This window comes from Cetorhinus maximus, chromosome 11 (assembly GCF_964194155.1).
Source record: "Cetorhinus maximus chromosome 11, sCetMax3.hap1.1, whole genome shotgun sequence".
NCBI classification, from domain to species: domain Eukaryota; kingdom Metazoa; phylum Chordata; class Chondrichthyes; order Lamniformes; family Cetorhinidae; genus Cetorhinus; species Cetorhinus maximus.
In genome coordinates, this window is record NC_135889.1 from 64,089,932 (window position 1) to 64,106,410 (window position 16,479).

General features: G+C 41.2%; 2 protein-coding genes across 2 annotated transcripts in view; one reads left to right on the forward strand and one right to left on the reverse strand.

Annotated features, from left to right (window-relative positions):
• ssb (small RNA binding exonuclease protection factor La) overlaps nucleotides 1–13,849 on the forward strand; it is a 27,947-nt gene extending 14,098 nt beyond the window's left edge. Inside the window, exons 9-12 of the mRNA XM_078552123.1 lie at nucleotides 2,512–2,652; nucleotides 2,739–2,925; nucleotides 3,016–3,153; nucleotides 13,276–13,849. Coding sequence (XP_078408249.1) covers nucleotides 2,512–2,652; nucleotides 2,739–2,925; nucleotides 3,016–3,153; nucleotides 13,276–13,415 — 606 coding nt within the window. The 3' untranslated portion in view covers nucleotides 13,416–13,849. The remainder of the gene's footprint in view (nucleotides 1–2,511; nucleotides 2,653–2,738; nucleotides 2,926–3,015; nucleotides 3,154–13,275) is intronic.
• Nucleotides 13,467–16,479, reverse strand: part of mettl5 (methyltransferase 5, N6-adenosine) — a 20,051-nt gene continuing 17,038 nt past the window's right edge. The window contains exons 6-7 of the mRNA XM_078552126.1: nucleotides 15,642–15,691; nucleotides 13,467–13,579 (exon numbers count right to left, since the gene is read on the reverse strand). Coding sequence (XP_078408252.1) covers nucleotides 13,538–13,579; nucleotides 15,642–15,691 — 92 coding nt within the window. The 3' untranslated portion in view covers nucleotides 13,467–13,537. The remainder of the gene's footprint in view (nucleotides 13,580–15,641; nucleotides 15,692–16,479) is intronic.

The following is a 16,479-nucleotide window of genomic DNA, read 5'->3' on the forward strand; positions in this document are numbered from 1 at the left end:
CAGAACTCGTCATCTAATTTTCTTGCTCTTTTGCCAAATCCTTTAATATTAGTCTTTCTGTTTAACTGTTAAATGCTGCATCTTGAGGAAAGGTTGGGCCTGTATCCATTGGAGTTCAGAAGAATGAGAGATGATCTTGTTGAAATTAGAAGATCCTGAGGGGACTTGACAGAGTAGATGCTGAGAGGATGTCTCTCCCTTGTGGGAGAGACCAGAACTAGGGGGGACAGTTTAAAAATGAGGGGTCTCCCATTTAAAGACATGAGAATTTTTGAGGGTCGTGAGTCTGGAACTCTTCAGTAGAGGCAAGATCGTTGAATATTTTTAATGCAGAGGTAGATTCTTGAGTCGGCGGTTATGGGGTAGGTAGGAAAATGGCATTGAGGCCATGATCTTATTGAATGGCTGGGCAGGCTTGAGGGGGTGAGTGGCCTACTCTGCTGCTGATTCATTGTTCATATGAAGCTCCACTTCTAATATTTTGCCCTTAAACATGTCAACATTTCTCCTATCTAATGCTGGTATTAGATTTAATGCTCCTTGTTTTTGACTCTCTGGTTTGTGAAGAAAACTTGTACTTTACCTCTTTTTTTCATAATTTTAAAAACTTTGACTGCTACATCTGCAGTTAATATAACCTGCTTTGAAATTTTTCATTTAAGTTGAAAGCGCTATATTATAAAATGTCCCATGGTGCTTCAGTAATGATCAAACAAAAGCTAACACTGAGCCACAGAAGGAGCTATTAGGACAGGCGACCAAAAGCTTGAACACAAGTATGTTTTAAGAACCTCAAAGAGAGGCTTTGGGGTGGGGGGGCAGAGGGAGTGGCAGTGGTTTAGTGAGTGAATTCCAAAGCTTAAGACATAGGCAGTTGAATGCACAGTTGGCAATGGGGGGGGGGGGGGGGGGGCTGGAATTGGAGTGGAGGCTTGAGGGTTGTAAGACTGGAGGAGGGGTGAGGAAATGGAGAAATTTGGAAATCGGGATAAATTTTAAAATCATGGCAAGACATTGGCATGATGGGTGAATGAGAAATGGTGCCGATTAGGATATGAGCATGAAAGTTTGAGGTGAGTTCAGGTTTATGGAGGGTGCAAGGTGGGAGGACAGCCAGTAAAGCATTGGAGTAGTTGAGTCTAGAGGTAACACAAGACCGCAGCAGATGAGCTGAAGCAGGGTTGGAGACAGGAATCTTAGGGAGATGGAAGACTACAGGGTTAGAAACACTCATCCAGGTCAACTTTGCTTGCCTGTGAACAATTTGATTTGGTCTCTGGCCAAGGAGAGGGATGAAGTTGATAACTTTGGTGTCCCAATTTCAGAGGACATTTCTGTTTATCCAGTATTGGCTATTAGACGAGCAACATGACACATTCAAGGCAGTAAGAACTGTGTAAGGTCTGCACCTATTATCTCTACTGGACTTGGATATGAAGTTCCATGTATCACTCAATATTTAATGAACTTGTACTGCGGTAACCCATTTGTGTCTCATGCATTTTTGTTAACTCTGCCTCTAAATTGGTATCATGAAATGTTGGTACTTCAGTGTGCTGGTGCTCAAATCATTTCTGTATATGGAGAACAAGAGGTCTTGCTAGTGATCCATGAAGCAGTCGCTAGCTATATCTTGCCAATTCAATCCAATCCTTTATCCTTCCATTATACTAGTTTAAATAGCATGGGCCTTGCTGTTTGCAATAAGTTTCTTCTGCTTTTAGAAAGTCTCTAAATATCATTCACTGCATTCTTTGTATATTGGCTCAGTAAATTCCCTTGTTAATTTTTAAATTAGTCAAGCATAATCTGCCCTTTACATGCCATGTTTATCAACAGCTGTCCAAGTGTTAATTTTTTATTATAGTCTCACTAGAGCTAGGCTAGGCAGAAGTGAAATCGGGAAGCATTCTTCACAAAGGAAATCTGGAACCCTTCCTCAGACTTTGGATGGTAGGTCAATTAAAATTTAAGACTGAACTTGATGAGACCATTGTTGGGTAAGGGTTTCGAGGGCTAAAGTTTTGAGGTACAGATCAATGACGACCTAAGAATGCCTGAACAGGATCAAGGGGCTGGACTGTTCCTATTGTCCAGTGGTTTTCTTAACTATGAAGATAACTGACTTTTTCTTGAACAAGGGTCAATGTTCCTTCTAAACTGTGCAAATGTGCAGCCCAACAATCAGGCACGTACAGCACAGGAAACAACAGGCCATACAAGCAGCATTCTCTTTAAGACCTGTACATGGACTTCTTAAAGGGACCACACAGTGCAAACAAATCAGAGGGAATATTGACAAGGATGGAACATTAATCACCCTGCTGACTTTGTGCGATGCCCCTCTCTTAGAATGGAGTGACTGGTAGTGGATCTCTGCATTAGCAAAGTTTTAGCTTTGTTACCAATTTTTATTTTCTGATCTGAGGTATTGGTTGTCAGTCTTGATTAGCGTTCTGAGTGAGGTGGAAGGCAAGGTATATCTTAAACTTTTTTACTCTTCTTTTAAAGAAATCCCTCAAGGAAAAAACTGGGTGCTTGCTGAAGTTTGCTGGTGACCTTGCTGATCAGACATGCAGGGAGGATATTCATGAAATTTTCTCCAATCATGGTGAAATACAATGGATAGATTTCATAAGGGGTGCTAAAGAGGTGAATATTATTGTTAAAACATTATTCAGTTGGTTCTTTCCTGTTTCTAACTTTCCTACTGTAAGGACTCATTGTGTGATTTGTAGGGAAACATCCTCTTTGAAACAAATGCAAAGGAAACACTTGAGAAGGCAGAAGCGGCTCATGGAGGAAAATTGCAATTGAGAGACAAAGATGTGACCTGGGAAACGGTGGATGGTGAAGAGGAAAAAGCAATTTTAAAGAAGATAATAGAAGACCAGCAGGAGTCTCTGAACAAGCGAAAGGGCAAAGGTAAAGCTTTATTAATAGTGATGACACTTGTTTTGAGTTGACTCATTTTCTGAACACATTCAAAAATACTAATGTCTTGTTCACTTACAGTTCGAAGGGGTAGAGGTCGAGGAAGAGGTGGCAAGGGAAGTTGGGGACAACAAAGGGTGCAGTTCCAAGGCAAGAAAACAACATTTGAGAGTGAAGATGAAGATGGTGGTCAGGAAATTGAGGAAACTAAAGAAATGAGTAAGTGGAAATTGCCAATCTATCTATCTCCACCATAAAAATATTCAATGACCCCTGCCTCCACTGTCTTCTATGGCAGAGTGTTCCAAAGTTGCACAACCCTCAATTCTCCTCATCTCTGTCCAAAAAGGGCAACCCCTAATTTGAAAAGTGCCCCCTAGTTCTGGACTCGCCCACAAGATGAAATGTTCTTTCCACGTCCACCTTTTCTATACCATTCAGGATCTTACATACTCCAATCAAGTCATCCCTCTTCTAAACTCCGGTGGAAACAAGCCCAGTCTGTCTAACCTTTTTCCCTTGTAAGACCACTTGATCATTCCAGGTATAAATCTAGTACACCTCCTCCGAACCACCTCCAATGCATTTACATCCTTCCTTAGATAAGGAGACCAAAACTGAACACCGTATTCGAGACGTGGTCTCACCAATGCCCTGTGTAACTGAAGCATAACATCCTTATTTTTTTATCGAAAACAAAAAGTGCTGGAGAAACTCAGCAGGTCTGACAGCATCTGTAGAGAGACAGATAACGTTTCGAATCCGTATGACTCCTCTTCAGATCTAAAGGAAGGTACAAATGTGGTGAAATATATACTGATTAAGGGGGGTGGAACTGGTGAAGCTGGATAGAAGGCCAGCGATTGGTGGAGGCAAAGGAGAGATGGCAAAAGATGTCATAAACAAAAGGTCAAAGAGTTGGTTAATGGTGGTGGTACTGGCTAAACAAGGTACCAATGGTGACATTAAGAAAGGAAAATTGTGATAATGGCCGGACCAGGATAAGCACTCTGGAAAGTGACAGATGGCCCTAGGTGGGTGGGGGAGGGGATGGTGGTGGGAAGAAAGATCGAAAATAGGCTAAAAGCTGGGGATAAAGCAATAAAAATGGAAATAAATTGAAAATAATATTTATATATTAATATTTAAAATTTATTTCCATTTTTATTCATTGTTTTATCCCCAGCTTTTAGCCTATTTTTGATCTTTCTTTGCACCACCATCCCTCCCCTTCCCCTCACCCCACCCCCATTAGGGCCATCTGTCACTTTCCAGAGTGCTTATTCTGGTCCGGCCATTATCACACTTTGCTTTCTTAATGTCACCATTAGCACCTCATTTAGCCAGTACTACCACCATTAACCAACTCTTTGACCTTTTGTTTATGACATCTTTTGCCATCTCTCCTTTGCCTCCACCAATCGCTGGCCTTCTTTCCAGTTCACTGGTTCCACCCCCCTTAATCAGTATATATTTCACCACATTTCTACCTCCCTTTAGATCTGAAGAAGAGTCATATGGATTCAAAACGTTATCTGTCTCTCTCTATAGATGCTGTGAGACCTGCTGAGTTTTTCCAGCATTTTTGTTTTTGTTTCAGATTTCCAGCATCCGTAGTATTTTGCCTTTATCCTTATTTTTATGTTCAATTCTTCTCTTAATAAAAGACAGCATTCTATTAGCCTTAATCACTTGTTATACCTACATACTAACTGACTCTCACATGAAAACACAGATCCCTCTGTACTTCAGAATTCTGCAGCCGTTCTCCGTTTAAGTAATACTCTGCTTTTTTTATTCTTCCTGCCAAAGTGAACAACTTCACATTTTCCCCATGTACTCCGTCTGCAGAATTTTTCCCCACTCACTCAATCTATCTATATACATCTGCAACCTCCTTAGTCCTCCTTACAACCTACTTTCCTACCTACATTTGTGTTGTCTGCAAATTTAGCTGCCATGCCTTCACTCCCCTCATCTAAGTCATTTTTACAATTAATATCAAAGTAGAGATCCCAGCACAGACCCCTGTGGGACTCAACTCATCACATCTGCCAAACAGTAAAAGACCCATTTATGCATACGGTTTTCTGTCAGCCAGCCAATCTTCTATTCACATTAATATGTTGCCTCCTACATCATAACCTTTTATTTTCAGCAATAACCTTTGGTGTGGCACCTTATCAAATGGCTTCTGAAAATCAAAGTACAGCAAGTCTACAGACTCCCCTTTATCCACAGCGCATGTTACTCCTTCAAAGAACTCCAATAAATTGGTTAAACTTGATTTCCCTCTCACAAAACCATACTGACTCTTCCTGATTACCTTGAGTTTCTCTAAGTGCCCAGTTATAACCTCCTTAATCAATTCCAATACCTTTCCCATGACAGACATCAAGCTAACTGGCCTGTAATTTTCTGCTCACCAACCCCCCCCCTACTTTTTTTTGAATAGAGGGGTTATATTTGCTACTTTCCAGTCTGATGGAACCTTTCCAGAATCTAGTGAATTTTGAAATTAACACCAATGCATCTACTACCTCATTAGCCACCTCTTTAAAAACCCAGAGACTTGTCAGCTTGCAGCTCCATTGTAATTTCACCAAGTTCCTCTCCCCTCCACCTCTTGAATTACAGCTATTACTGGAATGTTTTTGTGTCCTCTAGAAGACGGAAGCGAAATATTTGTTCGTTTCATCCACCATTTCCTTATCTACTATTAGCTCCCCATTGTCATTCTAGAGGACCAACAGTCACTTTAAAAAGGAAAAGAGTAAATACCTGTAGAAACTCTTGCTATCTGTTCTTGCATTTTTAGCTTGCTTTCCCTCTTACTCAAGTTCTTCCTCCTGATTAATCTTTTGATCATTTTCTGCTATTTATATTCTGACCAATCATCTGACCTGCCACTCAGCTTTGTGCAGTGATATGCTTTTCCTTAAATTTGCCTTCCTTAACTTTAGTTAGCCACGGATGGTGGGGTCCTTCCCTTAGAATATTTCTTTATAGTAGGAAGATAATTATTCTGAAAAATCCCCGTAAATATTTGCCACTACTTCTCTACTGATCTAACCCCTAGCCTAGTAGCTCCGCTTTCATGCCCACATAGTTGCCCTTATTTAAGTTGAAAATACTAGTCTTAGACCCATTCTTACATCCAGTTTGAAAGGGAGAAAATGCAATCATTGTGGTTGCTGCTACCTAGGAGTGCCTTCACTCTGGTCATTAATTAATCCCGTCATGTTACACAATACCAAGTCTAATAACCTGCTGTCTGATTAGTTCCAGAATGTGCTGCTCTAAGAAACTACCTTGAAAGCATTCTGCGAACTCCTCATCCAGGCTACTACTACCAATCTGATTTTTCCAGTTTATATGTAGATTAAAATCACCCATGGTTATTGCTGTTCCTTTATCACAAGCACTCAATATTTCTTCTTGTATACTTTGTCCTACACTCTGGTTACTGTTAGGGGGGTCTGTAGACCACTCCCACTAGTGATATCTTCTACTATTCCTCACTTCCATCCAAACCAATTCTACACCCTGATCTCCTGAACCAAGGTCATCTTTAACTACTGCACCAGTGCCATCCTTGATCAACAATGCTACCCCTCCACCTTTATCTAACTTCTATTCTTGAATGTCCTATACCCCTCAATATTCAGGACTCGATCCTCATCATCCTGCAGCCATGTCTCCATAGTGGCTATTGGATCATATTCACTTACTTCAATGTGTGCTATCAATTGATTTACTTTATGAATGCTACGTACATTCAGATAGAACCTTTAGTTTTATCTTTTTGTTATCTTGTAACATTTAGTCCTGACTAATACTGTATTCTTAGGTTTTATCTCTGTACTTCCTACTAGTCCATGACCCTCATTTCCCACATTACTATTATGGTCTCCTGCCTTGTAGTAAATCGAGGGGTAGATTCATCTACCGAAGTTTGATCCCTCACCCACCTCATGTTTTGTTTAAAGCTCTGTTGACTTCCCTAGTTGTGATTTGCAAGAACACTGCTCCCAGCACAGTTCAAGTGTAGACTGTCCCAACGGTATAGCCCCTACTTTCCCCAGTAATGGTGCCAGCGCCCCACAAACTGGAACCTAGTTCTCCCACATCAGTCTTTGAGCCACACATTCATCTCTCTAATCTTATTTGCCCTGTGCCAATTTGCATGTGACTCAGGTAATAATCCAGAGATTATTACCTTTAAGGTTCTGCTGCTTAATTTGTATCTAGCTCCATATACTGACTATGCAGAACCTCTTTCCTTTCCTGCCTATGTCATTGACACACACAAACTAGGAGCAGGAGTAGGCCATTTGGCCCTTTGAGCCTGCTCTGCCATTCAATATGATCATGGCTGATCCTCTATCTCAACGCCATATTCCTGCTTTCTCTCCATATCACTTGATGCCCCTAATATCCAAAAATTTATCAGTTTCTTTCTTGAATATACTCAAGTGACCCGGCCTCCACAGCCTTCTGTGGTAGCAAATTCCACAGGTTGTCCACACGGAGTGAAGAAATTTTTCCTCATCTCAGTCCTAAATGGCCTGCCCTGTATCCTGAGACTCTGGCCCCTGATTCTAGACTCCCTAACCATGGAAAACATCCTCCCTGCATCTAGTCTGTCTAGCCCTGTTAGAATTTTATACGTTTCAATCAGATCCCCTCTCATTCTTCTAAACTCTAGTGAATACAGGCCCAGTTGAACCAGTCTCTCCTCATATGACAGTCCTGCCATCCCTGGTATCAGCCTAGTGAACCTTTGCTGTACTCCCTCTATTGCAAGTATATCCTTTCTTGGGTAGGGAGACCAAAACTGCATGCAGTACTCCAGTTGTGGTCTCACCAAGGCCCTGTATAACTGCAGTAAGACATCCCTATTTCTGAACTCAAATCCTCTTGCAATAAAGGCCAACATACTATTTGCCTTCCTTAATTGCTTGCTGCACCTGCATATTTACTTTCATTGACTAGTGTACAAGGACAGCCAGATCCCTTTGTACATCCACGTTTTCCAATATATCGCCATTTAAATAATACTCTGCCTTTCCGTTATTCTCACTGAAGTGTACAACTTCACATTTATCCACGTTATACTGCATCTGCCATGTGTTTGCCCCCACACACAACTTGTCTAAGTCGCCCTGAAGCCTCCTTGCATCCTCCTCACAACTCAACCCCGCTCAGTTTTGTGTCGTCAAATTTGGAAATATTGCATTTGGTTCCCTCATCCAAGTTATTTATATGTATCGTGCATAGCTGGGGCCCAAGCACTGATCCCTGCAGCACACCACTAGTTGCTGCCATCTGGAAAAAGACCCATTTATTCCCACTCTGTTTCTGGTCTGTCAACCAATTGTCAATCCATGCCAGTATATTACCCCCAATCCCATGTGCTTTAATTTTGCCCACTAGCCTCTTATGTGGGACTTTATCAAAAGCCTTCTTGAAATCCAAAAACACCACATCCACTGGTTCTCCCTTATCTATTCTACTAGTTACATCCTCAAAAAACTCCAGTAGATTAGTTAAGCATGATTTCCCTTTCATAAACCCATGCTGATGTTGTCTAATCCTGTTAATGCTTTCCAAATGTTCTGTACCATATCTTTTATAATAATTGTTGTAATTCATGCATGTGTTCCTTAAATATTGCCTATCCATTGTCAACCCATTTTAGTAAGGTTCCCCAATCCATCATTGCCAACCATTGGTACCTACATGGGCCATGGCAACTGGATCCTCCTCCTTCCACTGCAAGTTCCTCTCCAGCCCTGAGCAGATGTACTGAGCCCTAGTCCCAGGAAGGCAACACAGTCTTCTGGTGTCTCATTCTTTGCTGCTGAGAACAGTGTTGATCCCTGTCACTATACTATTCTCTACTATCACTATATTCCTGTTTGCTCCCCCTGCTTGAATGGCTTCCTGAACCATGGTGCTGTGGCCAGCCTGCTCCTCCACCTTGCAGACCTTGCTTTTATCCACATAAGTTGTGCACCTCAAACCTGTTTGACAATTGCAAAATCTGAGGATCCTCCACTACTGTCTACATGGTCCTTTTACCTGTCTGTCTCGGTCACGTTCTCCTGTCCCTCACTGCTGACCAAAACAGACAATCCTGTTTTAAGAGGCATGACCATCCTCTGGAACAAAGTGGCGAGGTATTTCTTCCCCTCCCTTTGTTGTGCAATGTCTGCAGTTTGGCTTCCAAATCAGAAATCCTGATCTGAAATGTCTCTTAGCTGCTTGCATTTTCTGCAGATGTGTTTATTTGTCATGGATTGCGTTGGTGTCCAAAAGCTCCTACATTCCACAGCTGCAACACAGCACTGTCCTGCCATTGTTACTTATGTTATTTAGCTTACTTAATTAACCTAGGATAATTCCTATGTATACCACACCTCTTTTCCCCCGTGCACCTAATTCACTACTTGGGCATAGTCGTCTGTCTCCTCGCATGCCCCGTAACTCCACTGAAGTCCACCTGCTGTGGGAACACTTACAGTGCTGTTTGGTAGTTCTTGGATTTTGGCTTTGTGACAGTGAACAAATGGCATTATAGTTCTAAGTTGCAAAGAGGTGTAGCTTGGAGGGTAATTAGCAGGCTATGTTGTTCCCATGTGCCTGCTGCTTTTATCCTTCTAGGTGGTAGTGATTACGAGTTTGGAAGGTGCTGCTGAAGGAGCTTCGAGTTGCTGCAGTACATCTTGTGTATGGTATGCACTGGTGTCACTGTTGGGGGTGAAGGGAGTGAATGTTTTCAGGTGTTTTGGGTGCTAATCAAGTGGGCTCCTTTGTCCTGGATGGTGTTGAGCTTCTTACATGTTATTGGAGTTACACTTATCCAGGCAAGCGGAGAGTATTCCATCACACTTCTGACTTACACCTTGACAGGCTTTGGAGTGGGAAGGCGAGTTACTTCCTGCAGAAATCCAGCCTCAGACCTGCTCTTGTAGCCACAATATTCACATGGCTAATAAAAAAAAAAAAATGCTGGTAGCACTCAGCAGACCTGGAAGCATTTATGGAGAGAGAAACACCATTAACAATGGTAGCCTCTAGGATAGTGGGAGATCCACCAGTGGTAATTCCAGTGAATGTCATGGAGATGGTTAGATTCTCCCTTGTTGGAGATGGTCATTGCTTAGCACTTGTATGGCATGGATGTCACTTGCCACTTATCAACCCAAACCTGAATGTTGTCTGGCTCTTGCTGCATATGGGCAGACTGCTTCAGTATCTGAGTTGCAAATGGTACTGAACATTAATCATCAGTGAACATCCCTACTTCTGATCTTGTGATGGAAGGAAGGTCATTGAAATAGCTGAACATGGTTGGACCTAGGACACTTTCCCTGAGGAATTCCTGTAGCAATGTCTTGGAACTGACTGGCTTTCATCAACCACACCATCTTCCTTTGTGCTAAGTATTAACTCCAATCAGTGGAGAGCTTTCACTAATTCCCATTCACTACATTTTGCTAGAGCTGTTTGATGCCACACTTGGTCAAATGCTACCTTGATGTCAACAGCACTCAAATCTTGCCTTGCCTCTCAGAATTCAGCTCTCGTATCTAAGGTTTTCCATGTTTGTACCAAGGCTGTAAATGAGCTATGGAGCAGATTGGCTCTGGCAGAACCCAAACTGAGCATCCATGAGCAGTTTATTGGTGAGTAAATACAACTTGATAGCAACTTAAACGACAACTTTCCTCACATTGATCAAGAGTAGACTGGGCAATAATTGGTTGGATTGGATTTGTTCAGCTTTTTGTGGACAGGATGTATTTGGGCAATTTTCTGTTGTATATGCCAGCATTGTAGCTATAGTGGAATGGCTTGACCTTGGGCACAGCTAGGTCTGGAGCCCAAGCCTTCAGTTGGGGTGTTGTCAGGATCCTTGGTCTTTGCTGTATCCTGCGCCTTCAGCTGCGTCATGTGAAGTGAATCAAATTGATTGAAGATGACATCTGTGACACTGGGGACCTCTGGAAGCAACCAAGATGCAAGTTGGATCATTTACCTGGCATTTCTGGATGAAGATGGCTGCAAATGATTCAGATTTGTCTTTTGCGCTGACATACTGGGCTTTGCCAAGTGGAGCCACTCTATCTAGTTTAATTGTCCACCACCATTCATAACTGGGTGTGGCAGTGCTTTGATCTGAATTGTTGGTTATGGGGTTATTTTGTTCTATCATGTGCTGCTTCTGTTTAGGATGCATGTAATCTTGTATTATAGCTTCCAGGTTGCATCCCATTTTTGGGTATGCCAGGTGTTGCTTGTATGGTATCCTGCACTCAACTCTGCCTTGGTAGTGAGGTATTTTGTGGACCACAAGGATGTATATTGTGGAATACAGTTCTGCTGTTGCTGGCCCACAAAACCTCTTGGATGTCCAATTTTCTGCCACTAGATCTGGTCTGAATTTATTCTATGCAGCACAGTGCTAGTGCTGCACAAGACTAGAGGATATGATCTGAAGGATGGGTCTTGGTCTCCACAGAGACTATGTGGTGGTTATTTTAATATGTCTGCAACAGATTAGTGTGGATGAAGTCGGTTAGATTTTCTTCCTCTTGGTTCTGTCACTACCTGTTGCAGGCACAGCCTTGTGTCCTTCAGGGCTCTGGCTCTGTAGCATCACTACAGACATTGTTGTGATGGACATTACTCTGGGTGTGTAATTCATTTCATGCCTTTGATACCATCCATGCTTCTTCAAAGTGGTGTTCAATGGAATACTGATTCATCCACTGAGGGGTAGGTAGTAATCAGCAGGAGTTTTCCTAGCCCATTTTTGACCTGATGCCATGAGACTTCATGGATCCAGAGTCAATATTGAGGACTCCAAGCCACTCCAATTGTATACCACTGCGTCACTGCCTCTGGTGGGACAGGATATACCCAGGGATGGTGGGGCCTAGGATATTGCTGTGAGGCATGATTTGGTATGGCTGTCATTTGACTAGTCTGGGGGACAGCCCTCCCAATTTTGGCACAAGCCCCCAGGTGTTAGTAAGGATGACTTTGTGGGGTTGACTGAGCATGTTGTACCTTTCTAGTTTCTGGTGCTTGGGTCAATACTGGGTGGTCTGTCCATTTTCATTCAAATTTTCTGTAGTGGTTTTGATGCAACTGAGTAGCTTGACAGGCCACTTCAGAAGACATTTAAGAGTCAACCACATTGCTGAGAGTCTGGAGTCACATAGCCAGACCAGGTAAATATGGCAGATTTCCTTCCCTAAAAGACATCAGCAATCCAGATATTTATGACAATTTAGTCGTTTCATGGTCACTATTACTGAGACTAGCTTTTTATTACATTTTATTAATTAAATTTAAATTTCACCAGCTACTATGGTGGCAATAATCTGGTCCTCTGCATTGCTAGTCCAGTAACATTACCACTATGCTACTGTTCTTGCTATATATCAATTATTTTTAACTTTAATCCTACTTTTGCAAGTAAACTATTTCAGGTGGTTGTAGAATTGGTGCATGCTCTCTGGCCAATTTAAGTTTATGAATTTGAGCAACTCAAGTATTATTTGATGGACTGCCAGAGTTGGTAGGTTAGTGTGATAGTGTGAAATTTTGCTGTCCGAAGAAGCAACCAACTACGCCTGTAACTTGTGCATTACAGATTTTGCTTCAAACCCTTTAAATTTGTTGTGGAGTTAACAAAGATCTCCATTTGCCATCTCCTCCTCAAGTGGTGCCTTTATAAAGGTCTGGAAGGCTCAGCTGCTCACTGGAAATAAAAGGACCTTGCATGGAGTCTTGTCTGACACCAGAGAACTGGGAATTGTACATTTCTCATAGACCTGATTTCAATATACATGCATTTCATTGCCTTTGCTAGAAGAATATTACATAAGGTATTAAAATTGGACATGAAGGTCACATTTTACAACAGACACAAATGGTATTTTTCAATCCAAATGCTCACCACCTGGTGAGAAGTTTTTTAAATGTGCTGGATGCTCTTGCATCTGAACAGTTCCAGTTTATGCATCTGTAATGTGGCCCCATGTCATTCTCAGACACTGGATTCCATTCTAACTCCTTAGTCCTACATTGAATATGCTTTGGGCTTGAGAGTGAGTGAATTCTGTTTCCATTAGAATGAAACTGACTAAATCTGTGGAGATGTGGAGGGGATTGAGGGGAGAGGCTAATATATTGCAATATGCCCAGCCAGAAATTATTTTCCAGTAGTAAAATGAGATCCTACTCATTTTGGATACTTACAGATGATGAAGGTCTTTACATTTTAATTTTCAAACATTTTTACCACCTTGTTTTGATCTGATGTAGCTGCTACAAGTCCAAAGAAGAGAACGATTGAAGAAGTTGAATCTGTAGGTGAGCCTGCAGCAAAACAACTGAAAACTGAATCTGTAGATGAGTCTACACCAAAACAACTGAAAACAGAAGGTCAATCTGGTGATCAGTAGGATTCAATTTGTGTTCTGCAAACAGAACAAAATGACCACATGGCCTGATCGAAGGAGTTTTAACTACATTTAATTTTTATCTCTGCATTTCTTCAATTGAATATCTTCCAGAGGGATGGAATTTATTTAAACGAAAACCGTATGAAGTCCACTTCAATGTCGATCTAGAATTTAAAGAAAAGTATTAACTGTATATTTGGAGATGCCTTAACTGCATGCTTGTCTAAGGTTTGTGTAGATGGTTTTTAAAGCATTTTACTTATGTTAAACTTTGATTTGTTACTTTATTTGCAATTTAATTTTCCTGCAGAGATTTAAGTACACAAGACTGCTTTGCTGTACCTTGGAAGTTTGACATTAATTTTAGTCTTAAATATCATTTCACTGTAAATAGCCTGCAAATTCATGAATAAAACTACTTTGAACTATGTAAAGGGTTTGATACTGATCTTGTGTAAGCTGGTGCAGGTGATGTACATAATTGGACTATACCAAAATCAGACATTAACTGTAAAATTTTAAATATTTCATAAACCAGTTATAAATAAATGACATTCTGTGACTATGACAATAAACTCTCCTTGTCCTTTTCAACCTGTCTGCAGCTTTTGACATTGACCATACCATCCACCACTCCATAGACATTTGGCTGGGTGGGAGTGCTCTTACATGGTTACATTCTTAAATAATCATAGAGAGCCATTTGCAATGGCTTCTCTTCCTGCTCCCCTATTTATCTCTGGTGTCCTCCCAAGGATCTGTCATTGGCACCTTCCTATTTCTTATTTACAACATACAAAAGCACATCATTAGTTTTAGCATGTACCGTGACAACACCCAGCTCTATCTAACCACTGCCTCTTGATGACTCCACTGTTGCTAAATTATTTGCTTATATAACATCCACTACTGGTTGAGCAGAAATTCCCTTCAATTAAATATTGGGAAGATGGAAGTCATTATTTTCTGACCCTGTTTCCAAACTCCATTCCCTAGCTACTGACTCCATCTATCTCCCTGGCAACAGTCTGTTGCCAGTCTAATATTTAAGCCAGTCTGTTAACTTTGTCACATTTGATCTCAAGATGAGCTTCTGACTTCCTATTTGCACCGTCACTAAGGCTGTCTATTTCACCTCCATAATGTTGCCTGACTTTGTAGTTGTCTCAGCTCATATGCTCTTATGCCCTTATGCATACCTTTGTTACCTCAAGACTCAACTCTTCCAAACCACTCCTTGCTGGTCTCCCACATTCTATCCTCTAAACTTGAGGTCATCTGAAACCCTGCTACCTCTATCTTCACTCACAGCAACTCCTGCTTCCCCTATTATCCCATGCTTGATGACCTGTCACTTTATTTTAAAGTTCTCATCTTTGTTTACAAATTCTTCTGTGGCCTTGCCTCTTTAACCTCCTCCAGTACCACAACTCTTTAAGATATCTGCAGTCTAATTCTGGTCTCTTGTGCATTCCCAATTGCTGCACCATTGGTGATTGTCTTAAGTTGCCTCTGTCCAGCTCTAGAATTCCCTCTACCTTGCTTTCCTTGTTTAAGACACCTTAAAACCTACTTACGTCAAAAGCTTGACCAAAGATTTCATGTGGCTTAGCGTCATACCTAGTTTCATCATGCTCCTGGGAAGTGCCTTGGGACACTTCATTACATTAAAGGTGCCATATGAATACAGGTGCATGCTTCTGTGCACTTGCAGGAATTACAAACAGTGGGTTATCACAAGCATTTTGTGCAGGGGTTAGATTAATTTGCCCCAATTGAAGAGCCAGTGCAGGTGTCCCAAGCCAAGTGGCATGCTCCTATGTTTTTTTAATTTTTAGATTGACGTTTTAAGGCAGGAAGTCTTGAATTTCATAGCCAGGCACTTGGAGTAACACTAGATTGAAAATGACTCAAGTAAATTGTGAGAGATTCATCAATACAAGTAAAATACTTGAGATGCTGGAAATCAAACAAATTTGCTTATATCCAGCACTTATCAAGTTTGTTTCTAGTGGGTTTTATTCTAAAGTATTAAAAAATCATGTTTAACTTCTGCTTAGAGCACAGAAGCTGGAATAACTCAGCAGTCTCCTTGTGTTTGCTTCACAAACTCGCGTGAAGGCTCTAACTTTCTTTATATTAAAATATTTCCTTCCTAATCTTGATTGCAATCAGGAACAGCTAATAATTCATTCAACATGTACATAGGAATGTGCATTAACTTACCGATTTCCTCTTATGGAATTTGTATGATGCTGGTAAGTCATATCTCAGCTCTGTTTCAAAATAAAAGTATAAACTTAGAAATCTTTGTTCAAAGTGACTTTTTTCCCCTTTTCTTTCATGGGATGTGGGCATTGATGGCAAGGCCAATGTTTGTTGCCCATCCCTAACTGGATTGGGTTGCTAGGTCATTTCAGTGGGCAGTTAAGAGTCTAGACCCGCAGCAGTGTGGTTGAGTCACATGTAGGCTAAGTCAGGTAAAGATGGCAGATTTCCTTCCATGTAGGACATTAGTAAACTATATGGGTTTTGATGATAATTGATAGTTTCATGGTCACCATTACTGAGACTAATTTTAAATTCAGTTAATAAAATCAGGAATTAAAATTCCACCAATAACATTACCACTCTACCACCATCTCCCCATTGTAGCTTTTTGTACATAAATGGTTTACACTGCATTTTCACCAGTTAGAGGTAAAACTGAATTGAAAGGGACCAGTCCAATAACATGGAAAACTCCATTCTTTCAGTTCCAATCCTAACATTCAAACTGGCTCATAGATGACACTTTACAACAAATTGACCATTATCCAGCAGAGGTTGGATGTCAACTTTTAGCACCTCTGACCTCCCCTTACCCAATGATCCTCCTGCTGAAAATTGAGCCATTGTTTAAAACAGTCACTGACATCTCTGGTGATTACTTCACTGTCTTCAAATCCCTCCATGGCCTTGCCCCTCCACATTTAATCTCAAGTCCCACAACTGTCATATCTTCACTCTTCTAATTCAGACCTCATGCATTCCCAATTATAGTTGCCTAGCCCCCAAGCTCTGG